Below are 21,894 nucleotides of genomic sequence, written 5' to 3' on the forward strand. Positions count from 1 at the left end.
ATGTATTTAGGAGCAAACCCAGTTTCTGTTGAATCATAGAGAAAAAGTAGGTGGCTTTCTGCAGCCCAGGTCTTTTAGACATGAACATTTCCAGCTCAGTTCTACTATCATCAGCAAAGTTACTAAAATATTTTCTGAAGTTCTGCTTGTGTGCTGAGACCTTGTCCTTGGTGCCACCTCAGCAGTGCTCTGGGAACAGGAGCAGAGTCCCACAGCTGCTCTGAGCTGCAGGAGCAGAGCTGCCTGTGGGGAAACCCCTCCAGTATTCAGAGCTGTCAGACATGGAGTCCTGTGTGCGTTTTCCAAGCAAAGGGGTCAGGACTGGGAGGGCAAAGAGAAAACTGAGGAACTGCCTAACAAACCCAAATAAACATTTCTGGTGTTGTCAAATTCAGATACCTGGGGTGTCCCTTGCCAGAGTCTTTACATTAAAATGCTTTAATAAAAAACCTGCTCAAAACCCTCCCACCCAATCAAGCAACAGGAAACACATCCAGAGAAGAAGCTACTTCACAGTCACTTGTTCGGGTCTTTTCAAAATATTATTCCTCAGTTTTGAAAGGTACATTAGAGCATCCAATATCCACTTCCCAGTACCACACATCTGAGAATGTGCTGTCCAGGACAGCAGACAATGGGGTCACAAGCCTCAGCAGATGCCTTTACTACTGCTCTGGTGAAATGTTTTCACTGAAGGCTGTCAAATCACATGGATAAAGTCCACAATTAGCGAGTAGAAACTAGAAGTTGAACAAGGGGCATCCCACCTTCAGCAAGAGCAGCACAGGTTAGTTCAGGGGCTGATGGTCCCATCACAGCAGCCATGCACAACATCTTGCAGAGGCATTAACCAACAGGGATGAGTTCAGAGCCAGGAGGGGAAGCCTGCACTAGATACTTGATCACAGCAGACTTTCACTCACTTACTCTTGTGATGAACCCAGTTACTTGCAGCAGTTCAAGAGTTATTTCCATAAAATAACCAGTGGTCATGAGGTTCTCCTGCGCCTTCTGTAGGTGGCCAATACAGCCACTTGACAGCACAAGTTGCTGTCTTTGTTGTTGCCATCAAAAATGTCACCCGATCCCCCATCCTCCTTCAGGCAGACCACAAAATGTTAGGGCTTTTGAGAAAAAAGTGCAAATAATATCAACAAACAGCTGAAAAAAACAAGTCTTTCAAACCTTAGCTAAAAGCCAACTTCAGAAGAGTGCAATAAATTATTTGGTCCCATTTTATGTGCAAGGGAATGCAGGCTTCCCAGGTGGCTTAGAAAAGAAACAGGGAATAGAAAGGTCTTCCTCCAGCAAGCGGAACTAGGAAAATAAAGATGCATCATACCCTCTGCCAAGACCCAGCCCTTGGGTCAGCCCCTCCCAGACTCCAGCCCTGCTCTCCCCACGTCCCCATCCAGAACCTGAACAAATGGCAGCGCTGGTTCCTGGGAAGCTGAGGAGCTGCCCTGCTGGGCATCACCTCCCTCTGGAGGTTCATGGCACTCCTGCTCTCAGGGCACTGGTTTTGCCCACCAGCTGCAACAGCAGGTCCTCTTCCAGCAGATCCCTCTCTCCAATCCCAGCACTGTGCCCATAGGATTTAGCAATAAACAGAGATTCTTCTGCTTAATCCTGACCCATTTCCAGTGGCAAAGCAGTAACAACACAGGGTGTAATGGTTCAGTGCTGCAAAGTCAGCTCTTTGTGGGGCATAGAGAGAAGACTCAGAGCAGAGGCTTCTGTAAAAAGAAACTCCAGTAATTTTTAGTTTGTTTGCTAATTGAAAAGCTGATTTTAGACTGCCATTCCTTTCAGCCAGTGAATTGTTAATGAAGCTGGAATTTCTCCTAAAGACCATATGGCACATGTCATCTCTGCCAAGTTATCTAAATTCCAGAAAGTCCACATTTATAAGTGTGTAAATATGGCAGAGGAACATGAAATGTGATTGCTTAAGACGTGTAGTTTCTGCTGTAACCATTAAGTTCAAAGCTGCAGCTGTTTATTGAATGGCATTGGTCTCTCATGCCACATGATGTTAAGACAAAAAATTCATCTTAATTTTGAAAAGACAGCAAAAATGAAGAGTGAGAGGAAGAATGTGAGGCATCTTTTAAAACTCCCAGTCTGACACCTGGTCTAATGAAAATGCTGGTTTACAATGAGGATGGGTTTTCTTTGTGGAAGAAATAAGGATGGGGACAGCAAACAAGGTCACAGCTTTTTTTCTCATCAACATCCCTAACTACAGGAGACATGCTTGGTGACATGAAGTCTCAGTCATGTCCCTAACTACTGAAATCTCTGCATGGCCCAGCCTGCCTGGAATCAGACTCACAAAATGTCTGAGAAATATTTAGGGCCTTGGCAGAAAACTGGGGACAGGGGGGAAGAAATCCCCACTCTCCAAAATCAGTGGCTGATGAGTACTAAAACTAAATGAGATCACTCAAACATGCTCTTAGAGACCTCTACTTGCAACGATTGCAGCTCAAACTTGTCCTGTGTTTTGGGCAGCCAAGATTCAAAGTATTCTGATGAGCAACCAAAGATAAAAGAGAAAACCCTTCCTCCATGCAGCTGGATGAAGATATTTTTATGACTGTTGTCCACAGTGGAGCCCTGCTGGTCCTGCCTTCCCAAAGTCACACTCCATCCCTTCAGTCTCCCAGAGCCATGGGCTGGAGCTGGGACAGAGGTGGCCACAGATGGCCCCTGCTCTGGGCAGCTCTGGCACAGTGGGGACTGGACCCATCCCCCCAACAGGAGCAGGATGGGATTTGAGGCTCCAGTGCCCTGGTGCAGGTAAGTACCCATTGTTATTAATAACTCATTGTTATTCCGTGGTCTTAGACAAAAGTCACAGAGCAGGGAATAATGCAAAGATGTTTGGTTTTTACTTTCCCAGCACTGTGTCACTGCAGGCCAAACTGAAACCTCCTGGGTTATTACACAAGATAAATTTGACAGGATTTTAAATCATAATATTGTCCCAAATGGCAGAACTGCTGACAGCAGACTTTATTATTCAGTTGCATCTGATGTTTCCTTTTCTTTGTTTCTTCCTGCCACAGGAAGAAACATCCCCTCCGTAAAACTCTGTAAAGTGAAAAGGAGATGCAGAAACCCAAAAAGACCTGAATGATGAAGCAAAACCTGACATTTCATGTTTCCTGAGGTTGACGAAATGCAGTAATGCTGAAATAACTAGATACATAAAAACTCTTTTAAAAAGGCTTAGAAAAAACCTAGAGAAGTGTATCCTCTAATACTCTATGTAATTTTAAAACATTATTCAGAACTGACTAGATAGAAAACACTGTGACTTATGGGAACTAGGGCATCACTTATATGATATGAGCACTTGAGACATCCCATATACACACAAAGTCAAATATTAATAGTGTGGTATATCAACAGAAGCAATCTCTCTCTGTTTTGGGGACAGATGTAGGGATTTATTTCATTGTCTTTATTTACAGCAACAATCCTTTCATTGCTAATGTCCTCAACTCCTGACAAAACATGCCTTAGGGACTGCAGCTCTCTCTCCCCTTTCTGGAAACTTGTGCTGTGGTTTAACTGCAGTTAGGAAGCTGCTTTGATTTTCCTTCCAAGTTCACTGCTCCTGACCCTGGTAGAGGTTTATCAGTCACAAGGTTGTTTCCCTGAAGATGGAAAAACATCAGTCCCAATGAGTGTATCTGGGTTGGAAGGGAACCTCACAGGCAGGGGCCAAGGAAACCTCAGCACCCAGTACCTCACCCACACAGGAGCAGGGCATACACACTCAGTACATGCACTGTATTGTAGGCACTCATTGCAATTTCATATCTGAGAGACAAATATTCAAAACTAAAGTTAGCAAGCACCAGCCAAAACAATCTGCATTTAAATATATTAAACAGGGCAGGCCTGTTCTTCAAAGTAACTTTTCTCCAGAAGCATTAAAGAGATGTCCCCTCTTTACCCCAGCTAACAATGCAGCACCCATCAGCAGGAATTTTATGGCTCTGTGATGGTATTTATTGACAGTTGTCAAATGTTTGGGTAAAAATATGATAAAAAACACTGGCAGGCACTGAGCAAGAAACATGGGGAGGGGACTCAGGTGATCAGTGGTGTGTTTATTTCGGTGCATAAAACATGTAAGGAAAATTATTTCCACATTTCTAAGAAAAGGTTACAAGCCATGAAAAACAAATGGAAAAGAAACCAAGCAATTTTTTTTTTACAGTAATGTTGAACAAGGGAGGTAAAGGCAAAGTTGTTAATGCAACAGAAGCCAAGTATTTTGGAACAATCCTGGTCATAAGGAACACAGGTTAAAACAGACTATTTTTTCCTTTATTAATGAATACTGTTCTGTCAAACAATGGTTAAAATCTGAAATGGTCCTACAGTTCTTTTTCCTGCAGAGTTGTGCAGACACATGAGAATAAACAAACTCGCTCTCTACTGAGAGCTGGAAAGTGTGACCCAACCCTGACCTTGCTCCCACGATTTCCATCTGGGCACAGAAAAGAGCAGAATCAAAGGCCACCAAAAAGTATGGTTACACAAGGAGTTCCTGCGTCTGCCCCTTCCAGAGCACTCAGCAGCTCATGTGCACAACCCTCCTTGTAAAGGGGACGAGGATACTGTCATGGACTTTAGATGCCCAGGTTACTAAAATTTTCAGCCTGAGAGATTTGCCTTCTGCACACAGATTTTAGCTGGGTTTGGGAACATCTTGCAAAGCAGTGAGGGGCTGCTGGGGAATTAGATGTCAAAGCCGTGGTCCTCAATCCACAGCTCCACATGGTCTTTAGCCTCCTACGTACTTTAGATGTAAGAATCCAAGCTCAGGTTTATTTTGGAACTCAATCAAAAGGCAGTAGGGAAGACAGGAGGTGCTCTTACACAGGGATACAGATGCCAGACAGCACAGAATACTGTGGTCTGAGGGAGAATACAGCAACAGGCCAGCCAAGAGTGCAAACAGGTACAAACAACTGAGCTTTGACTTACTTAAGCCAACTATAAGTTACTAAAAACAAAATAAAATACATATATCACTCCCTATTCAGTCTGTGAGAGTTCAAAGTCCAAACTAACCTCTAAACCATGACAAAAAAAAATTCTAAAACAGTATGCATTTCAGTTCCAGTCCCAAATATGTTTTCATCTGAGGTCTCTTCACATTGCAAAATGATTTCTCCTAAACATTTAGGAAACAGAGCTCCAAATAGAAAGGGTTTGATAACTTTGTGGATAACCTGACAGCATGAAGCTCTGAGCAAGCCACCTGAACCCTTTAGCTCCCACCGCAGACCCAGAGAGGCATTACTCATTTCGTGAATAAAAAGTTAAAAACTCAAACAGCAGCAATAAATACTCCCAAAGATGGGGGGGAAAACAGCACTTGAGCCAAAGTAATATATATAGTAGGAGACCATCCCCTCAGGAATGTCAGCCACTTATGGCTCCTGCTGTAGCACCACTCCCAGGTTATCTGGGCTACATCGATACAAATTCAAGAACTCTGGTCATTAAAGAACTCTGGAGGACTCCTGTCTGTCACTGATGGTGGAATTCCTGGAGAAAACAAAGCCATGTTGTTTCAATAAGACAGGTTGTGAAAACACATCCCACCACTTTTGCCCCAGAGTGGGTAATCAGCAGGTTCAGCAGAACTGGACATCAAAATATGGAGCCTAGGACTGAGAAAAGTTCACTTAATGACTGTAAAAGACTGGCAACAAAAGCATGTGAACAGGTGACAGGCAGGAAAGCCATCCAGACTTCCTGGCTTGCTCCAAGCTGCAATCACCTTTTCACAGCTGAATGGCTCCTGCAATACTCACAGGAATAAAATCTTTAGCAATTAAGCAAAGTATAATTCTGCCCTTTAAGACTTTTTTCTGACCATATTTGCGCACAAAGAATAATTATTCACATTTAAATTAAAGTACAAAAGAAAAAATACCCGATAAGCTACATATGGTGTGCAAGTAAAGAACACCTTCACAGAGCATGGAAAGCATAAAGTGCCACATGAGAGCCTGACTCTCCCTCCAGATCTCTGGGTAACCACTACACACAACCCTTCACACACCACGTAAGGTGCAAGCCAGGAGGAAACGGGATACACATTACTCCTGCAACATGCACATGCCTTTCATTAGCTTAAAATGTTTTTATATATATATATATATATATATCCAAGAATGCACAAGCTGAATTATGAATACATTTACCAACTTTCTAAGGGGAGAAGAATCACAGAAAAATGGCTACTTGCAGATTATAAACACGCCGATGCTAACAGGGCAAAGAAACTTTGCATGACCTGGATTTTCCCAGCTATTCTTCCCCATTGTTCTTGTCCTGCCTCAAAACACAGAACAAGGGAAATGGCATCTCAGATGTCTGGAGTCAGTGCTGGGTTTTGCAGGGATATCAGATGGGCCTTTGGGCAAACTGCATATGTAAGTGAGCACTTTTGGCATTTGCTGCTAATTGGGCACCAAAAAAGCAAAGTCTGAATGAATTTTGCAGTGTGTGTCTGCATCACTGGCAGAGGGCAGATAGCTCCCATGGCTTTCCCAGCTGGCACAACATGTAGTCTTAATTTCATTCAAGTCCAATGTCTATAATTACTTTTTATCCAGGTGCTTTTCTGATTTAGGTACTACAACTGCAACATGACAGAATCCAAGATTTATGAAGAGGCAGCCTGACTGGAAAAAGAGATTGGTATTTCTTATATCCATGTATATACGTATGGTTGTGGATTCAGAGATGGAAAGGGGTTCTTATGCTATGTTAAGAAAGACACAATGAGCATCAAGTCACTTTATACTACGTTTCAGAAGAAACCAGTCTGCAGTTTTGGACAAGTCTTTGATGTTTGCTTTTCAATCCTAGTGAGCAAATGTTAACTAATGTCATTATAAACACTTTAATCCAGAGGAAGATTAAAAAAAAAAAAAACAAAGATTAATTTGATTGAAGCACTACATCTAATCCACTGATGACAAAATGTTCAAAAATAATTCTTCCACTTTACGTATATCAGATAATGAGTGACTTAAAACAAAAAAACTCAATAATGTGGCTATATACCAGCTCCTGACTATTCCAGGCTCAGACACAAAACAGACGTCTTGGCTTTAAACCACCTCAGAATGATCAGAACCCATGTTAAGCTTCTTCCAAACAGAGAATACCAGTGAAGATACCCACTTTTAGACACTGTGTCCCTCATCCCTGGCATACAAAGAGCAGGATATATTTACATTATCCTAAAGGAATTGCAACTCCTTCAAGTGCTTTTCAGTTTAATTAATAAGAGACACTGAATATGGATTTTGGGGGATTTAAACTCAAGCAGGGTCTAAAATCTGGTGTCTGAGCAGCAAAAAAAAAATTAGTAGCATGTGACATTTAAATGACTGACAAATCCTTAAACTGCAGAGCAACATTTCTCTATCTAGTGCTTTGCACAGCATAAGGAGATGCTTATAATAATTCTTAGGGTGATGAGTGAATTTGTCTTCACTGGCCAGTTTCCAGGAGTATCCATTGGTGCCACTATTCCACCTACAACAACCTTGCACAGCCATGTAGAATTGAGAGTTCAATTTTTTAAACAGAAAGAATTGCTTTTGGTTTTAACCAAAACAATTATGAAACCTAAAGCTTACATGTAGATTTTGGTAGTGACCATTACTAGTAAACTGTACAAAGAATAAATATCAGTACTTTCAAAACTGACACCACAGTAATCCTGCTGCTTGATGCATCAAGCAGGGACAAAACACAAATAGCAAACTCCCAACAAAAGTCTATTAAGCTTTACTTGGTTATTATTAATAGGTAACACAATAAGCTGGTTTAAAGAGTTTTCCCCAGAGGATGCCCCTGTGACTGCATTCATTAGCAAAATGATTTGTAACATGATGGGAAGTTCAGAACAAGCACAATGGCATAATCAGAGCTGCAGTTTGTCAGCAGGGCACTGTATTTTGGAGCAGAAGATTCCTGTGAATTTGCACGACTGCACACATAATCAGTTCTCCAAGGAAAAAAAACATTAAGACTGTTTTTTCATCAGTCCCTAACAATAAAATGAACACATCAGACCAAAAATGGTTTCTTAAAAGTAGGTCAAAAGTACCCATTCATGATTACTTCTGCATTGGTTTCCTAGCAAATTCATCTACCCGCATGGATATACGTAATGTGTATCCTGGAGACAGTGAGGCAGAGGAAGAAAACCACATATATTAATGAGGTAGCTTAGACTGGGTAACTGCAGTTAAAAGTTTTATTGAACAAAAGAAGGTAAAACGTGGTAGTCCAGGTTCACTGAGCAAAAGCAGCTCTCTTACTGAAGCTGCACCTTGTGCTAAATAACCTTATTAACTGAGACTATACAGAGGACACATTATGCAAGTTATCTCAATAGCAAAGGAGAAAAGGTAGAATAAATTTGATCGGATGGAACAATTTGGTCAAATTCAGTGGCTTAAGTTACTGTTTCTAGCCCTTAACTACCCATATTCAGTACAGCCATACAACAGAATACACAACTGCACTGAATTCCCATTGTTAATAGTGTGTGCTCCCATGCAAGTGGAAGCCAATTCCCAAAAAACATCCCCCAAATTAAAAAACACAAACATGTTTAGGAAGTTTTGTTTGAAGCATCATTCAACTGACTCAGGAAAAACACTTCAATATATGTAATAAAAAACTCCTGGCCTCTACAAGGTCTGCTCCTGTACAGTGCTAATATTTTAAAATTGTTTTATATCTTCCCTCTGCCTAAGGAACTTCATATGCTCTGAAAGCACCCACAAAGTCAGGTGGGTAAACAGATATGTCAAAAGTACTCTGTGTAAAGAGGGAGGTAGCTCAGGCCCCTTGGCAACCTTCAGAACATTCACATTGATGTGGTCTACCTACCCTTGTAATCTGCAGTCAAAAATGAAAGGAAAAAGGATTTCAACATGAAATTTAGTGATATGTTCAATACAAATTTGTCTCACTGGGCTCCCAAATGTAATCTATAAGGTACCTCACACCCAACATACAACATTAATAACGTATCTAGTTCACACATTTTATAGACAATACCCTCTCATTTGTTAAACATTTGGCTCGGGCAAGTACATTTTTTTTGTTAACCACTTGAGAGACGTTCTAGGCTAAACAAATAGCACAAATAATGTCAAAGTCTTTTCTTTTTTCCAGTAATTGTATGAAATGCTGTAGGCTAAGCCTAACAGAAACTACTGAAGAAAAACAATAGACCCCATGATGCAGTGCAGAGGTGTTACTACAACATTGTGAGTCAAGGGCTGGTTCTAAGGTGCTGAAAGAGGAGACTCTCTAGACGGTGACCCTGTATTGTCCTCCGGAGGGAAAACAGTGAGAGTGCAGGCTCGGATGCCACCAAGGGATTCTGGAAGGTCAAATACTTTATGCCACTCATCTTTTTCTGGATCATACTTCTGAACTATTTCCACCATACACCGGTTATTCCAAGAATATCCTCCAACAACATAGATTTTATTTTCAAAGACAGCAACCCCAACATCACTTTGCCCACGTAACATGGCAGCAATTGGAGTCCACTGGTCTAGAGTTGGTGAGTAATATTCACAGCTTAGAACATCATCATAATCACTTGTTCCTCTAAAGTGATTTCCACCAATAACATACAGCTTGTCTCCTACAGTACACATGCAGTGCAGACCTCTGACTGTCGTCATCGGAGCTTTCTGAGTCCATTTGTCTGTGTCAGGGTCAAAACACATGAGTTCCTTTTGGAAAGTATCATGGGTAATTCCCCCTAAAGAAACAAGACACATGTTAGAGCTGTGCTCACCCTAACAAGCATTAAATAACAAAAAACACATTTTATTGAAAGAAGTCCATCTTCCTTAAAAGATCTTCACTCTAGCTTAGGTTACTGTCACAGAAGTACTCCATTTCAAATGCCATTTGTTCCTTTAAATGGGAGTATGGACAGAAGCCATGTCTCACACTGCAGCTCATTACACAATGGATACTGTCAGATTAAAAGAACAAAAAATGTTACCTATGATTCTATTTTGCAAAATTATATCTTTGCTTACATTCATTCAGTTTGCTAGTTTTGTTTCTTACCATCAAGAATCCATTTCCCTTTCAAATTTTGATACTATGTCAGTGTGTTTTAAGTATCACATAGTAGAATTTTCATCAGAACATCCTTTTCACCAATTTCAAGTGAATAGAGAGAGGACACACATTTCAAATACTCTTCAGTTAATAGTTACCTATGGTTTCCTCTACACTTACTTTCTCCATAGCTCCCTGCAAAAGCATTTGGAGAGACTTCAGAAAAAAAGGAAAAGAAAAATCTGTGTGATCTACATGGAAAAACAGAGCAGGCAGCATATGCATGTGCCACCTGCAGTAAAACAAGCAAAATGGGCAAAACACAACTGACAACAGCACAGCAATTTGGAGCTCAATGGACTTGCTCACAGAAAAATAAGTACCTGTACCTTAGAGTAAATTCTAAAGCAAATTCCTCCTTGTCTAGTGGCACAAGGGCCCCTAAATCACTCCCCACCAATTCTTGTCAGCTAAGCAATCTTGTCCCACCTCCTGCCCTCAATCTCAGCTTAGTTGTTAAGAGGACATCCTTTAAAATTTCAGTAGGAGAACACAGGCCTGTGGTCTCTGCAATGATCACTGACAGACAGATCGAATCTTCTTTAAAAATTGAGGTAATAGCAGAATTTCAAGACAACTCATTTGGAAAAAAAATGAAATGAAACTACAACCTCAGTGACATACAGGACCAGGCATATTCTAAGTCAAAAACTGGAGAAAGTACAGCTACAACTTGCATACTATGATTAACATGAGAACTTGGGCCTTTCCATTACCTCAATGAAGGCAAATGTTTTTCTTTAAAGTAATAAAATTTCCAACGTATTCCAAAGTTTATAAGGAGGGTGTGCTTAATTACATTGCTATATTATGTCATAACACGTTATAAATATTTAATACTGTTACACACAATTATAATTGCATATTATAACAATATATTTTATCATTGCTATATAAATTTATACATGTGGCTACAGAAAACTGTACTCTGATTAGAAAAGTGAGTAACTGCTTTGAAATTCAGAGCTATTCAATTACTAAGCATAATATTATCTACAACAGTTTTGTGAGAGCCTGCAGTGTAAGCACTATTTGACTGGCTTCGTATTAAACTGCATCACTAGAGATACCATGGCAATCCCACCTCAACCACAGAGTAATTTGTACTGTCTGCTGCTGAAACAGAAAAAGTTAAGTAATTGTTTCAGGGAGATGATATCACAGGTATGATTTACCTGAAATATACATTAACCCCCCATACACGGTTCCAGCGTGACCATAGTGGGGTTCATTCATCTTTGCCACGTAGCTCCACTCGTTCATTCTGGGGTTGTAACATTCCACAGTGGCTGTTGGAGACAAACGAGAGCATTAAAGTGTTGAAACCAGCATGGCAGTTTGGTGCTCAGTTCAGTGCAGTGGCACAAACATTCACAGAGGAAGTGCCAACAAGTAACACTGTTCAGCTGAGGGAGTCCCAAGGGAATTATTGAGCACTATCAAAGAAACACAGAACAGATGGGGTTGGAAAGGGCCTCTGGAAACCACCTAGTCCAACTCCTCTGCTAAAGCAGAGTCATCAAGAACAGGTTGCATAGGACTGTGTCCAGCTGGGTTGTACCATCAGCAAGCTTGCTGAGAGAACAGTCTGCCCGTTGCTGACTAATTTTCTATTGTATTAACATGTTTTACTAAGGATATGCACAGCAACATACAGCACAGCATATGCAAGTCACTACATCAATTTACAAAAGCCTAACTTAAAAAAAAGAAAAGAAAGAAAGAAATATCCCAGAATCTGGAAAGGAGACAAGCAGTATCTGTGTTGATGTACAACTGAATTTGTGCAGTTTTCTCTACTAGTTGGAAAGTTAAAATAATCAAGGTTTTTATCAGATCAGAGATCACAGAGGACAGTGGCAAGTTAAGAAGAAACCCAGCACAGAATGGATTCCTGAGAAGGAAACCTCTCTCTGATGTAAGATGGGAGAATGCAGGTTGCAGGAAAAGGGACAACAAGCACAGGGAATACAAATAGAAGGCAGATTAAACAATGGAGCAAGCTCTAGGTATTGGCAGCTTGAATGAAGGACACAAGATCCCCAAAAACCCCATAATGTAGTGACTTTATGATGCACAGAACAATTGTCAACAATTAAAGTATCTTAAAGAAAAATTAAATCTCATTTTAAATAAAGATTGCTTAATCTCTGTTGGATGTTTATGAACTGTACATAGAGAAATCAAATGTGTCTTTAAAAGTGGCATTTTACTGGCTCTAGAACAAGGTTTTTATTGAATCAAGGGTAGAAAACCTGAGGCAATTCTATGGAGTCAGTGATGGTGACTTAACAGTGCAGGATTACACATCAACCAAGATAGAAAATACCCATAGAATCTGAGAAGCTTGCCATTATGAAGGCAGAATTTAGTTAGTGTTAGTTTAAGCCTACTTACAGAATCATAGAACAGGCCAGTACAGAACATCAGACAGTAACACTTACATAGTGAATATAAGGCACCTCACCCTAACTCCAAAGCTGTTTTAAAAAGATCCTCTGGATCATTTTGGAAGAGTATAGCTATGGTCTCAGACTACAAAAAAAAAAAAAAAAAAAAAAGCCAAAAAAAAAAAAAAAACCCAAAAAAAAACCCCTAGTCATGAAAAAATTAGTATGGAGCATATTTGAGTGACCTTCTGAATTCTCTTTTAGTTGCTGCATAACATCCTTATTGTTGCAAAATGGGATGATAATACATAATTCCATGCAATTAGTGGCTCAAGTACATCCACTGAAAATAGAAGCTTCCAGTTACAATGTCAGAAACAGTGTCTGACAGACAGTTCAGCATCATCTAAGGCTGGAAGTGAAAAATAAATCTATTTTTCACATAAGAATTGTTAAATTGCTATAGCATGCAGGATTTGCTTCAGCTTTTCCCCATCCAGGAGCTGAACTTCAAATAAGTGAAATGTAGAAAAATGACAGTACAGAACATTAAGTTCATTATATAAGGCAAACACACCAAATCCAGTTCTACCCTAGAGCAGCCCCATCCAACCCCCCATTCTCTGTTCCTCTGTGCTGAAACCATTGCTCTACTGCTTCCACAAAACTTGCATCCTCCTTCCCAAAGTGCTTCCACTCTGCACTGAGGGCTGGAACTTGTATTTCCAAAACACTCCAAGGACAGGAAGAGCAGAGGATGTGCAAAGGAAGAGCAGAGGCAGCAGCACCCAAATGAATGTGACATTCAACACTGGGCAGTTTTATCTCACTCTGCACTATAAACTGCATTTAAAAGAGAAGCCATAGCTAAAATATCCCTTCAGCAAGAGAAGGCAAAACATGCAGAATTGGTACCCATTACCACCATCACTATCAACATGTTGTAAAGACATTATTTATCTGAGAATGGATGATGCTGAGCCCAAGACCCGTCACTTTCTGATGTGGCTTCGAAAGTGTCTCAAACATTCCTAGTACAGCTAAAGTACAGTCTGGCACTTTCAGACAAACTATTCCAACTCAAATCTCACATCCAATGTGCTCTAAAACAAAGCTAATCACTTTCCAGCTAAAAAACCTACTCTTCTGTTAGAGATCTGTATATTTGTTTCCCTGTTACCTTGCAAGGTCATTCAACTTCTCTCTTTTAGCAAGATATTCCTCTGCACTGAAAAGAAAAAACATATTCAAAATTCCAGCTATTAAAGGTGCCCATAATTTAACACAGATGTCTCTAGAAAATCTCCAGACAGAGCAGAGTTCATGAAACACTCTAAAACAGCTACTTTAATGCTCTTGAGAGTGATGGACTCATTTTTCTAACACCATGAATGATTCAGACCAGGCTTTATTTATGTTTAACAGTAGAACTTTTGATGTGTTCATTACCATAATCCAGGGAAGACAGGCCTCATTTTAATAGAATTAAGCAATCTCAAAAAGACACAAAGTTTTGGCAGTCCCAAGGGATGCTCAGCCCTCATTTTATAGTGCCATCTGTGATGCTATTTGAGGACTATACAGATATTTAACACTTCTCTGTCAGTAGCTTCTAAAGTGTCTTGAGGTGTGTTACAGCAGCACTTAGCAACTCTGTGATGTCCCAAGACCCAGGCTCTTAATCTTGTTAGATTATTTCTAGGATACAGCTTGTTCCTGTACAACTCCAAGCTGACTTGGTTAAATAGTACTGACTAATTTTGTCCTAGAATAGCAAGGAGCCACTCCAAAATAAGCCTCTGCACAAGAGGTCCTCTAGTTCACACACTGCTATGATATTCACAATATTACTCTGACAGTAAACAGCCCAAGTGGGTACTGGTACATCAATCAACAGCATTTAAAATATATTAGCTATATTTTTGTATACATACATGTGTATGTACACACACATGCTCACAGGGGAAGTTTCTAAATAGAAAAGGAGGGGTCAACATCCTAAAGGCCATCTGGAAAATTAATACCTTCCAGCTTGATGGACAGAGGGTTAAAAGAGCAGGTAACTGGCCTGGTGTTTTTATCTTTCTGTCTTTATTGCAGCACGATGAATGAATCTGTGGTTTAGTCACAACCCAACATCCCCTAAAGTACTTAGGAAAAGCCCATAAATAAAAACCCCAAACTCTACTCGAGCCTATCAACATCAGAACCTGAAGTATCTGGAAAATACCCAAATGCACAAGTTTTCTACTACTAAACACACAGCTTCTGCCACCAGCAAGCACCACAACTGAACTCTTACAATGAGCTACAAAAATCTACTTGTCAGAAGAGAGAACAATCTCCAGTGTTCAGCTGGAATCTGCACATGTGCTGTGCTTCACAAATGTCTTTCTAAGCCACACCTGGTTTGCCCTTTTTTCTCTTTCCCAAAAGTCTTGTTTTTTGCACACCTTCCTTCTCCTGCCTGGGCTCCTCCCTGTGTCCAAGTGCTGTTCTGCCTTCTGGGAATTCCTCCAGCAGGTGCCTGCCTTGACATTTAAAGGGAATTCACCAGAATTATCTACAATCCTTCCAGGAGTGGTGCATAATTCTGCACAGCCCTAAGTTGCCACAGGGTTGAAAAGTCTAAATTATAGCATCATAATTCAGGACATTTAAAGGATACATTTACCACATTCCAACACACATACCATGTACATGGAAATTCACTCATCCTGTCCAGTGAACCAAACTTTTCTCAATGGCATGCACTGGTAAAACAGCAGCTCATTATTACACTAAAGCAAGTATTACAGATGTAGAAAGTGGCATTTACAAAGTTCTCAGAAGATTAAACATCTGAAAACTGTTTTGAGAAGGTTTGATAGAAAGTCTCAAAAAGTATAATTTTTATTCCTGTGAATGTCAGGGAAAAAAAATAATTTTATTAACTTTAATCCTTTGGCCCTTTTCCATAAGAGCCAATCTTCCAGAAAGCTCAAGTCAGGTTTTGGGATTTTTCCTCTCTAACAACAGACTGAAATTAGTTTGAACCCAAGGGCAACTTCTTTAATATCTGTCCAACACACATTTGACCTTCTCTTCTATGAAAAGCCTGAGAGTTTTTCTCTTCTGAGCAGACTGGGAAATTTAAGCTGGATTGCATCTTCCAGTTGTCAAGGTTTATGAAAAAAATATGAAAATGGAAAGTGACTCACTTTACAATTAACAAGGAAAGAACCTGAAGCCCCAAATCAAAGCATCAGACAGCTACAATATTTAGCATTTAAAGTGCAATTCCCACAGACTGATCCAGTGGCATTTCTCAGGTCTGTGGAAATTGCTACAGCATTTTAATGATATCTTTACAAAAGAATTTTAGATAGGTGATAAGTTTTGTATTTTAATTAAAGAAAGCAGAAGAGCTGAGGTCAGCAGAACAATACTGCTTGATCTAATTTAAGGTAACACTGTGCTCAAAGCCTCCTTCACACTCCAGATTGCACTGGCTTAGTGACAGTATTATTACGTATTGATTTTGTCAGACTTGCAACTTTTGCACTGACATTTTTGTAATGCTGCTCTCTTTAGATTGTACAGTGCATAAGGTCAGCAATCTGATTATCTGCTATTAATTCATACTGTTAGAAAACAGCTCACTGAAACTAAATATCAGGTGTTCTGATATTCAAAGATCACTACATGTTAGTTTGTACATTAAGTCTTTTAGAGGATATTGAGATTGTTTAGTATGTGCTTTTAGGTAATTAAAGTGATACAGAGTAAAAAATTCTGAAAACCTCAGGATTTGCATCAGAAAATGACTGTCTAGGGAAAACAAGTTATCACTAGGAAGTTTCCCATCTTTTTGGAACAGGAGGCATTTTTTAAAGGTCCCATTTCATCAAACATTAGAATGGATTTTAAATTTTTAGCAAAGCTAGGCCACTTTTGTATGGTGGAAGCAATGTACTGTATGTTTCCCATGAAAACTTACAACATGACAATGAATTGAACCTGGGTATGTGAATAATGGAGATGCAGTAATTTGAAGAAGCCACAGATCCTGCAAAAATCAAATTTTGTATTACTTCAATTAAAAATGTTTTTCACTTACAGATATCTGTGCATTTCTGAAAAGCAAATCTCAGTAGTAAGAGGTAGAAGCCACAAAGGGACAAGGGACAGTTGAGTGTTTGGCTGCAAGTAGCAAACTAAATAATGAGATGTTATATCTGGTTTAGTTTATGCTAAGATTCCAAGCACAATCTGTGACATCTGTGTAATTTTAAAACACAGACAAATTTACAGTGGGGTCTCCTACTCCAGACTTGACTAAATGCTAATCACTGTGGCTTTGCACAATGCAATGAATGAATAGGGATCATCCTCTGCAGATTTTTGTTAACTCCTGGAAACTGATATGGGGGATTTTCTTCCGTGTTCTTGTTGGGTTTTTTTTGTTTGCTTGTTTATTTGTTTGGTTGTTTTTTTGCTTTTGGGTTGGGATTATTTTTTTGTAGAGCTAAATGAAATGTAATTTGTAAGGGGGGAAAAGATGAGGCACCAGAACCAAGTCATTCAGTCTTTCATACAAATAAGTTACCTGCATACTCACAAGATCATAGGTGAAATATAACATTTTTAATACTTAAAAAGCCCAGAACATCAGAATATCTGAATCTCACTAATCTGTGAGTGAAACGGATCACATTCATTGGACTAAAACAAAAAAACCCTCACACATCAAAAAAACCCCTTGGCATTTCAAATACCATTCCAGGAAATTTGTGTCTTTTAAAATCTAATGTTCATTCAATAATGAGTTTCAGCTAGAGCCATGTATCCCTTAGGAATGGTTTTTGTTTCTCAGCTGATACAATGATTAATTTTTTTCTTTTTAGAACTGCATTTCTATTCCCCCACACTTACACATACATACATATATGCTTACTTCATGCTTTGTGGTAAAGGCCAAGACACACGCATCAATACACAAGACACATGTATGTGGAATTTGTTTTGTGGGATCCCTTCTGAAATTAACTTCTAATAGCATCCAGACAAATCTCTCTGCATTTGCAGTATTTCCAGAAAGCAGCAGCACTCCAAGGACTTGAACTTGTTTCTCTCTACCCATTCCCTGGGCAGCAGGGCATTTCCAGGCCAACAAAAGGCAAGGGGCTGGCTCCAGGAGGACTCACCTAGCTCGCCCGCTGCGTTCCGACCTCCGACTGCATACAAATGTCCTTTGAGGGCACTTAGGTGGAAGAAGGTCCGTTTCTCGTTTAAAGATGCCACTTGCATCCACTTGTTGTAGCGAGGATCAAACCTGAAGACCGTGTCGACCGCCGTCTTTCCCTTCGTGTCGTAATTGCTCTGGCCCCCCACCACGTACAGGAAGTTCCCGATCACGGCGATGCCGTGCTGGTACCTGGGCGCATCCATGGGAGCCAAGGACTTCCACTCGTGGGCCTTCTCGTCGTACATCCGTAACTCCTTGCTGACCACCAGCTGCTGCCTGAGCACTCCCCCCAGGGTCACCAGGTGCGTGCTGTCCGAGCGGATGGCCGTCCGCTCCGACTGCATCACCGGCTGCATGTACGGCATCATTTGGTAATTGCTGGCTTCCAGAAGCAAGTTGACGCACGTGTTGTCAGTTCTCATGAAGTCCACTGTCTGAACGTAGTTAATAAGATCCTGGGGTGTCATCAGGGGAAACCTGATGTTCTTCATGAGCTTTGCAGCGTACTCCATGCGAGGCTCCTCGTAGCGCAGCCAGCGACACGCCGCCTTGAAGAGTTCAAGTTCAGTGCAGTGCTTAAGGCTATTACTTGAAAGCACGAAGGCAAGACGTTCAAAGGGGAGTTTCACAAATTCACCAGTACTTAATAATGCAGGGAAGTTCTTCAGGATGAAATTATTAACATATTTATCCACTTCTGTGAGATTGTATGTGTTAGCAATTCGCCCAACCTCAACACAGTTTTCCAACGAAACCTATTAAGTAAACAGGAGAAGGAATCAAAACACTTTCTTAATTTGGTGTCTAAATGATAATGTAAAACGTAATGAATACTGTAGAATCAGCAATATTTCAGCATTTTGCAGTGCTCAAGGTGATTTACACATGAGTAACTATTCAATGCAGTATATATATTCATGACTGCAAGGGGAGACACAATTTATTCCTTATTTTGAAGAAATAAGACAAGTAACAAGCAGATGGCATGTATTATACCAAATACCTTATACAATGGTGAGACATAACACTTATATAGCACTTCATCTTTGAAAAGCTCTGAAAACATCTTTGTAAGAAAGACACATAGAAAATAAAGTTAAGGGAGAGGTGATCAGCCCAAGGCTACAGAGAGAAAAACAAAAGTGGCATCATTAGACATTTTATGCCATCATTAAAATTGTATTGACTTAAAACCAAAAAGAATGGCACAGCTAACCCCTGCATGCCACATATTTTGGACAACTTGTATTTACAGTGTTCAATCTCATGAATACGCTCCTTGAAAACAAATAAAACTGTTACTTTAATAAATCAAGGCAATGTTCCTACAGTCTCTGCTCAAAATTAAATACATGTCAAAAATAAGACAAAGGTAGTGATTTTAGTTTATATATAACTATTTTTTTTTAAAGAATGAACCTAGGAGGATTTTCCCTAAAAATACCCAGCCCATTAAATGCTTTAGCAGTATGGATCACACCCTAATTTAACTCAGTACTCGAGTGACTGTACCTTGGTAATCATCTGCTTCACACTGTAGCTGTATCTACCTTTTTATATTTTTGGCTTCTGAATGTCTAAGGTCACTTGGGACCCAAGGCACATGGAGGAAGAAACATGCAGGTATAGAGCACAACTTCTAGTGGGTTTTCAGTGAACCCAGTCAGTTCATTTCAGAAAGCTCTCTGATACATGTGCCCAGTAAGTCACTCAAACTTCTTGCTGAGACTTGCAGCTTTTTTGCATTCAAACCTTATTCTAATTCACACATGTTCTAGACTCTGTGCATGCCAGTCCTACTCAGTGTCAACCATTTCTACAGCTTTGTGATTCTCATTACATTTGTCATGCCAGAAGAATTTAAGCTTATGAATCTCATGGCTATTTTTTGAAAGATTATAAAGACTGAGGACTGTGACCTGACTGGAGCCTAAGAATTCAAAAATCTACAAGTGACCTTCTGATCATGACAGAGGTTAGAAGATTTTAATACTGTATAACTCAATCTGATCATTGTCCTTTAATACCAGACAATTCAAATGACTAATGAGTAAAGGAATAGGAGATTTTCTTAATTCACTAGAAACTGATCTAACTTGTCCTAGAGTTAAGATCTACAGTCATCCAAAGTCTTCATTCACACATCCTGAAATGCCTTCTAATCCTGTAATCAGGTCATATCCATAAAATGATTGTGCAGCAGACTGTCAGGATTTCTATTTGGAAAATATTTATGCTTTGTATACACGGAAATAATTTTTTGTATTACAAGACAGACAATATTTTTTATATCAAAATATAATCACACCAACTAGCAACAGCCTATAAAATATTCTCTGACTTGGTTTTGAGGATCAGCATCAAACAGACTGCCCAGAGAAGCTGTGGCTGCTCCATCACTGAAGTGTTCAAGGCGAGTCTGGATGGGGTTCTGAGCCACTTGGTCTAGTGGAAGATCCCTGTCCACAGCAGGGGTGTTGGAACTGGATTATCTTTAAGTCCCTTCTGACCCAGTCCATTCTATGATTCTAATTTCTGTACGTTTCCTTTTAGGTATTTTAATTTACATAAATGAATTGCATAACGGAAATAACATACCACAAATTAAATAAACAAAACAGAACATTCTTACTTCTAAAATTTCTTTCAAGTTGTATCAAAAAATAAAACAATGGAAAAATCACCTTAACAGACAGCTGACTTGCAGTATATAACAAATCTTAAATCTTGCTATATAGTTACTATATTTAAAAATCACTTTAGAATTCATTGACTGGTACCAAATTAGAAAGATGCAGCACATCCTCCACATCAAAGTAGGCAGGCAGATATTATTGCACACAGGAAAGACACGCTTGAACTTCAAAGATCAAAGCAAAACCTGTGCAGGTTCTGTACCACTGGCACACGTTCAGCATGCAATGAAGTGTTTGGAGCTATTGCTGAGTGGCTGCCACTTATCAAGTGCCCCAAGTGCTTTGAGTTATCTATTACCATAATTATGCTACACTGTAAATCTGTGCAACTGAGCAGATTCCTGCACTTCTCACCTTTGAGAAATTTATTGACACATTACACACTGTTAATGACTGATGAACATGACATCAGCAGTTTCCAGTTAACCCCTGATTCTCGGAAAATTTACTTTATACTGCCTTTATTAATCCACTGGGACTGTACTGCAGTCAGGGTTGTTTTTTTCATATATGATTAGAAGTGCTTCCCATTATGCTTATGAAATCGTGCACTATGTTTGACTCACTAAAATCCCACCACTCACCTCAAATCAGGATGATATTAAATGTTGTCTTAGAGGTTACTTTTCTTGCAAAATTGCTATTACCCTCTTTGCTGTGCTCTGAGATAATACCAAACTAAATTATATTGCTAAGACTTAAAAGTCATAAAAATATATATTCTAGAGATTCTTAAATCCTGAGCCAAAAAATAACCCTCAACAGAAAGAAATGCTATACCTACTTCTACTTGAGTATTCAAAACTGTACAGAATTCAGTACAATAATGCTATTTAAATAAATACTTCAGTTACCCAAACATTGGGGTTTTCTGGTTTTTTTAGAAGTTTAACTTATGCTATGGCTCTGTGTGGATCAGTCAGTCAGGATCTCTTCAACAAACAGAAGGAACTGCTACTCTGGAAATTCCACTGAAGTGAAAAGGAGAAATAGAAATGTCAGGTGCAAATGTAAGACTGACTGTACAGCATGCTAAATAACTAACAAAAATACTCACAGGAAAGAGCTAAAAGCCATACATGTTCAAACAGCTAAGCAGCTTCACAAGGAGTAGAGAATTTCATTTAAATAAATCCTATTTTGACCACTGAGCAGAGCTGCTTACTCACATTACTCATTGTAATTGCTCATTACAAAGCAGAAGTTGCAGAAAATACTAAACAGTTTTTCAAAAAAGAAAGGTCAAGCACAGTACTATGTTATGCCAGCCTGAAAAACCCAAAGCAAAAGTACTTTCTTGAGAAAGCAGTTCACTTAATTCTTTGAAATTTTGAAGCAACCTCTTCCCAAGCTCTCATAAAAACTTAACCGA

General features: G+C 39.6%; 1 protein-coding gene across 3 annotated transcripts in view; it reads right to left on the reverse strand.

Moving 5' to 3' along the window:
• Positions 1 to 8,294: 8,294 nt before the first annotated feature.
• The window catches only part of KLHL13 (kelch like family member 13), a 31,807-nt gene continuing 18,207 nt past the window's right edge, over positions 8,295 to 21,894 (reverse strand). For 2 of the 3 annotated variants that reach the window (XM_062502704.1, XM_062502703.1), the window contains exons 5-7: positions 17,786 to 18,581; positions 11,385 to 11,498; positions 8,295 to 9,838 (exon numbers count right to left, since the gene is read on the reverse strand). In XM_062502704.1, the coding sequence (XP_062358688.1) occupies positions 9,351 to 9,838; positions 11,385 to 11,498; positions 17,786 to 18,581 (1,398 nt within the window). In that variant the 3' untranslated portion in view covers positions 8,295 to 9,350. The remainder of the gene's footprint in view (positions 9,839 to 11,384; positions 11,499 to 17,785; positions 18,582 to 21,894) is intronic. The other variant, XM_062502705.1, reaches the window with a different exon arrangement.

This window comes from Cinclus cinclus, chromosome 15 (assembly GCF_963662255.1).
Source record: "Cinclus cinclus chromosome 15, bCinCin1.1, whole genome shotgun sequence".
Lineage (NCBI taxonomy): Eukaryota > Metazoa > Chordata > Aves > Passeriformes > Cinclidae > Cinclus > Cinclus cinclus.